Here is a 6,230-nt window from a genome sequence, read left to right as displayed (position 1 = left end):
GAAAAGTTGTTCAGAAATGACAAGAAAAAGACAGTAAGCGAAAGCAAATCAATTATAAAACTATAAATAATATGAGCTTCCTCTTCCAGCGGGACAACAAACCATGCAGGCATACAGACAGTTACAACAAAACTGTGTTTAGATGCATTTGCATAACCCAACAATAATCTAGCTTCAATGGTAGCAAAAGTGATTCTATGAAGTATCAAGTCAAGGAGGCTAATTATAAATGCTCTCAAAACTTTTTAGCTTTTAATTCTTAATCATGGAAATGCAAAATGTTAGAAATGAACAAGTCTGAACTGGGGGTATATTTAATATTTTTCTTGTACATGAATAGTGCAAGAAAAAAACTTTCTGCCTTCCTTCCACTTTGAGAAAATAAAACCTTCCTGCTCTAAAATGTGTTTTCAAATAAAGGCACACCATCTATGCCAAGCTCATGCGTTTCCAAACACACAGCATGTCAAATAAACATTTAAGTGTAACTAAACTATTCCAATAATCAGTCGCTTCTGTTCAGCTTCTGAAAAACGTTAAGAAAAAATGTTAATTGAAAAAATATATATACTTTTTATTTTTGCAATTTTAATTGCTTATTAAAATTATAAACCTTGAATATTGTTCAGATCAAGAGTCACCAAATAAAAGTCTGTTTGAAAATTAGACTACAAGTTCCCCAAACGTGTTTGTGACTAAATGGATTTATTTACATTAATAATTAAAGTTTCCATTACTTCAGAGCATATTAACATAATACTCATCCATCCTGAAGATGGTTTTATCCAGAAGCCCTTAACAAATTAAATTACATTAAATTAAATAGTGCAAAACAACAACAGAGCACATTAAAAGCTTTATGCAACCTTAAAAAAAGAAGCTGACTAGAAAACAGGTAACATCACAGTGTGGTACTTCGGAGTGCTCTTACATTCTGTCTAATGTCTTTATTTACTCCCCAGCCAACCATTGTGCACCCCCAGCCCTCACCCCTCCTCCTTACAGCAGTTACATGTCACCACTAATGGACATCAAGTGCTTCCTTTTTGCAGTTCTCTTCTGGACATACATTAGAGACAGAAAACCCATTTCTCCATCCATAAATAGAGCACATACAGCTACACACACACACACACAATATTCAGGCCACTCACTTTCTATAGTGACAGTAGGATGCACTTAACAATCTAAAGATTGTTAACAAGTTAAAAAGAAATGGCTAAACGAGGATTAAAAGGATATTGTGCAGATATGTCATTAACCATCTGATTAGTTTGCAATGTTAGAAGTGATTTAAACACAAAACCTGGATTAAAGGTATCAATTGTGTAATTTATAACTAGGCACACTTGTTGCACATTTCAAAAAAAATGTACATTTTAATTATTCATGATTCACGTGATTAACTTAAGATTTTTATTAATCAAGTCATGTAATTAAACAGTAAAGTTATGCATTACATATTCCAAATGTAATAATTAATATGTTTTTTGTAATTAATCTTACAAAATTACCTCCTGGATGATGAATTTCAAGAAAAGCTCCTAACAAGATGCGAAAGAAAACATTTAATGAACACAAACCTTTTTTTTTTTTTTTTTTTTACAGCTGAGTGCATTTCTATTCTTCCTAATTATATCTTGATCCATCCCAGTCTTGTGAATACTCTTATTAGTAAGAAGAAATATAAATAAATTTGCTCTTTCGTATTATGTTTATGGAAGCCAAAAAACACCTCAGAAATTGTGAAGGATAAGCACACAAGTTCTCCAAGTCCAAAAAAAGTTTTTTTCAGCTTTGTTTGTCCTGAATGTTCATCAGGCTGGTGTGTGACTTTGCTCGCTTGGCTGTAAAAAAACAAAAACAGATACAAAATCTTTTTTTTAAAAAGCAGAGATGATCAAAAATTCATTTTGAAATAATCTGAAGCTCAAGAAAATGTAACATTGATGCTTTACTGGGCTAGTTCTGCACATAGTACAATTATTGACTAAAGGAAAAGCTCATCTTTAATGTACTTTCACCACATCAAAAAGAACCTTCAGTGATGCTGTTAGATTAAATTCACCTCATTTCCTGTTTTAGGAATGAAGTCTTTTAATTTAGGAGTTTATTGTCTCCATGCTGATTCAGTGAGCTCTTTCTGTCTCATTTGATACCACCAATAATCAACTCACACATATTGGATTGGCAAAAACTACTTACAGTCTACTTGAAGAAATAAATAACCTATATATTCCACTTTATGTCTTCTCCATATACAACAGTGTTTTTACAGTGTTCCACATGATTCTGAACTTGAGTAACTCCTGTTACTTCTATTCAGGAGAAAAAAATGTTACCTTCACATATTTAATTTTATTATATTTAATCATCTTAATTTGTAATAGTTTATAAACCACAGATGTCCATTTTTAACCAAAATATAACAGTAACCAATGCAAGAACAATTTACATACACATAAAAACTAAAACTCTTCTATAATCTATAACCAAATCCACAATAACACAGTCAATCCACCCCTCCCAAATCTCAACCACAAAGACCCCAAATCCCTCAAAAAACCCAGTCAAAAAAATCTCCCTGCGTGTGACAATGGCTGAATTAAGCTGGTTACTCACGGTGTATGAGCTTGCGTTTCTTTTGTTCCGAGTGAAGGAAGCTGCTCAAGTATAAGATGATGGGCAGAAAAAGTATAAAACTGGACACAGCAATGACAGGAATCGTCTCCTCGCGAGGAACGGAGCAAGCGAAGTTCTTGCTCCAGAGTTTGCGGGTCATATTCATCTGAAACGAGTCAACGTTGACGAGTCAGGCTGAGTTAATGCATTCCTAGAACAGCATTGACTCAACCGGACCAAACCTTCCCTTCAGATGAACATCTACTTCCTGCTGTTATTGTAGCTTTCTAACAGTCTGAAGTGCAACTTGTTCCGAATCTTAATTGGAATGTAATTTTCTCTTGATGTGATACTTCTTATTTTATTGAGCGCAAATTAGTTTAGTTCACCTGACCAACAGTAAGTAATTCAGAAAGTCAAAAACAAAACAAAAAGCATGTTAAGACATCTTCCTGTAGGAGGTGCAGTTTTTCCACTTCATAATAAAGACTTTTTCCCCCACATCAAGTATAAATACATACCGAATCCTCCAAGTCAATACACAGGGTGCTATTCTTCTCCATTCCACTGTACAAGTCATTCAGTCCCTTATAAGTATTTTTACAGTTTTTGCACAGTTCTGTATGGTTACCCTGTATGGAAGAGTGGAGGGGGAAAAAAAGTCACCAGAGTCTATTTATGGAACGAAATAGATGTGAAAGAAAAAATGACAGACAAGACAACCAGATCATGCCATACCTCTTTATACTTCTCAAAACAGGTGATGGTTTGATTGAGAAGAGTCAGGTAGTAAAGCGTGTCATTGTTCGGGCCTTTTAAATCCGTAGTGACACATTCTGTAGAACAGTATTTAAAAAAAAATATAAAACAAAAATTAGCCAAACAACTGTAAGATGCATTACAGCATGTGCGGGTATTTTATAACATGTCTCATAAGGTCCTCAAATGATAATGAAAAGTGGGATGATGACACAATTAGTCCATAATGAGATACTGACAAATATTTCGAGATAACGTTAGTTTTTGTGTATTTTTATGACTTGTTACATTTTTGGGGGTTTAGTGTTGTATTGAAGTAAACATAAAGTGAGAACACTCTAAAGTTAATATCATAAATGAGGTTAAAGTTGAGACACTAACAGGAAAATAAAGCTTTCTGAACCTAATTTGTGTTTTTCTTTTCTTTTTTGAAGCATTTCTGTTTTGTTTCTGTTACCAAATCTCTTAAGTATAATTTTGCTGACATTAGGAGCAGAACTTTTAGCTTTTCAATCTCATAAATGTAAAAGTAGTGTGATTTGTCTAAATTGCATATTTAGGAGAAGTTTCATTGCATTAGCAACATAATATTCTTGTTACCTTTCTCATGTACTCTACATCTGGTCACACTATATCGATTAGGGAAACGAATGTTACTGGGATTTCAATCAACAGCCTCGATTGGTCAGCAAGGGGATTCACACCTTAGGGACATATTTCATGTTACAGTCACAAACATCAATGTATATTGGAAGAAGTTTTTCTGGTCAGAAGAGCCTAAAATTGAATTTTATGGCATAGAGCTGGTTCTATTCAGTGTTGATCCAGCGGGACGAACTACGATGTTTCCATATTTTTATTTATTCAATGAAGAAAATCTTTATCATTTTTCCTCCACTGGACAATCATGCATGTCTATCAGTTGCAGTTGTAGCAACAGTAAATGTGCACCTTGAAACAATGCCCGGCATTCTTCTGCAGACATAATAATTTGCAAGTAAACCTACCATATCTGATCCAGTTGTAATCAATTAATTTAATCCCAGCCCACGAATGAGGACAGTTGGAGATTTCAGCCATTACAATCTGGGTGTTTGTTGTTTATAATCCTATCTATCTATTGCTTCAGAACTTACGTTTACAATTGGATTTTTCCCAAATGGTGTCCAGGTTGCCGTAGAGAAGGAAGACGAGCATCAGTCGATCACTGCGCAGAATGCTGTCCCTGCAGCTCGCATTACCAGGACCCAGCTGAAGAGACAAGCATTCAGTTAAGGTAAACGGGCAAAAATGTATTTATTTGAGCGTTCTACTACGTTTTTATTACCGATGCAACACAACATGACAGGGAAAAGGGAGCTTCCTCAAATTTCACAGTCACATTACTAAACTCGTGACTGAGTCGACAGCGCATGAGCAAATCCAGCTGAGAGCTTAAAATGAAATCGTAGAAGAGACATCTGTGTTTTATTTAATACCTGGTCTGATGAGATGTTCGTGAAGACTTCGGAGAGGCTCTTGTACCCCGGGGAGCAGCTCTGGCACACTCTGACGGGTCGAGCAGCAGGAACCAGGCAGTTCACATAAGCTACGTACCGCTGACCGAACAGCCGCAGCAGCTCTGTGCAGTACTCGCTGATCTCCAGGTCCTCGGGGAAGGAGGACAGCAGATTGATGGAGGACGAGGAGTCCACAGCAGGCTTGTAAACAGGCGAGCTGACCACAGCGGAGGAGCCCTGGCTTTGATGACTGGGAGCTTGTGGCGGGTTTGCAGCTGAATCCGAAGCGGTGACGTTCACGGCATTAATAAGTCCGACAGAATAAATATTTAGAATTATAAGTAGAAAACCCGGCTCATATCTGTGCAGCGACATGGCTGAAAAACAGTTTTGTTTTGGGCCGTCACTCCAAACAACCCATGACTTCCTCGTTTTCAACCAGCATGGTCATGTGACTTGTGATGTGGAGTCTCGCGAGAAATCCCCGGGTCAAAGTATTTGAACTCCAAGGCGGATGACAGTTTGAGCGTAGATAGCCAAATAAACGAGAAGAGACACTAGTCTTTATTTTGCACCTGGTCTGATGAGGTGTTCTGTTCTGGAAGGCTTCAGAAAGACTGTTGTACCCTGTTGTACATTAGTCAGAGCAGCCAGAAAGATCTATGTTCTGTAGGAGCTGCAGAGATATATGGGTTGCACCGTGAGCTGCACTCAGAAATAAAAAACCAAGCCATTATTGAACAAAGCTAATAATTTTTTTTTTAAGTTTGCAGCAAATCATGTGGAGGACACTGAGCAAGCTGCACAAATTAACTTTTTGCCAGACATGTAAAACAATTGATGTATAGCTATCATGCTGAAAACACCTTCCCAACTCTCTGTCTGTCTGTTGGCGTGGTGTTGGTCACTACACTTTCAGTGAGGGGGGAAGTGTTATTGTGCCTGTTGGGAGAGAGACAGCCCTTCCTCTTGCTCTCCTCATTATTTGTGGGTTCTTGACACCACGCATTTTCGCGACGCGCAGCAAATAATCACGGAGTCAAGGTATAAACGATCTGGGCTCCAATCCTGATTGAGATAATTGTCAAAAACCCTGTCGAAATCAAGCGACCGCAGTCAATGGTCGTTAATGCGAAATTAGCAGCTCTTGATAACTTGAGGCCGCATCAATTCCGCAGTCATCAGCGCCTAATGAAAATAAGCGGGGAGAGAATGCGGCGCTGCGTTCACGGCCCACTCTGATGCCTCTGATCATTCTGGCCCCTGATGCTGCTCTTGCTGCACATGGCACCGCCAGCTCATTACCTCTTCTTTTCTTGACCAGGGTTCACTATAATTGTAATGTGATGG

At 37.5% G+C, this 6,230-nt stretch overlaps 1 protein-coding gene across 1 annotated transcript; it reads right to left on the bottom strand.

Annotated features, from left to right (window-relative positions):
- Nucleotides 1-688: 688 nt before the first annotated feature.
- ostm1 (osteoclastogenesis associated transmembrane protein 1) lies at nt 689-5,317 on the bottom strand. Its single transcript, XM_055021412.1, has 6 exons — nt 4,860-5,317; nt 4,518-4,632; nt 3,361-3,458; nt 3,144-3,254; nt 2,623-2,788; nt 689-1,847 (listed from the first exon to the last, which is right to left on the bottom strand). Exons 1-6 carry the CDS (start codon nt 5,253-5,255, stop codon nt 1,792-1,794), a joined length of 942 nt encoding a protein of 313 aa, XP_054877387.1. The 5' UTR covers nt 5,256-5,317; the 3' UTR covers nt 689-1,791.
- Nucleotides 5,318-6,230: the final 913 nt, after the last annotated feature.

The sequence above is a fragment of the Poeciliopsis prolifica genome, unplaced genomic scaffold, assembly GCF_027474105.1.
Source record: "Poeciliopsis prolifica strain line A6 unplaced genomic scaffold, Auburn_PproV2 SCAFFOLD076, whole genome shotgun sequence".
NCBI lineage: Eukaryota > Metazoa > Chordata > Actinopteri > Cyprinodontiformes > Poeciliidae > Poeciliopsis > Poeciliopsis prolifica.
Note: the sequence above shows the minus strand (reverse complement) of the source record. Positions and strands in the feature narration are given on the sequence as shown.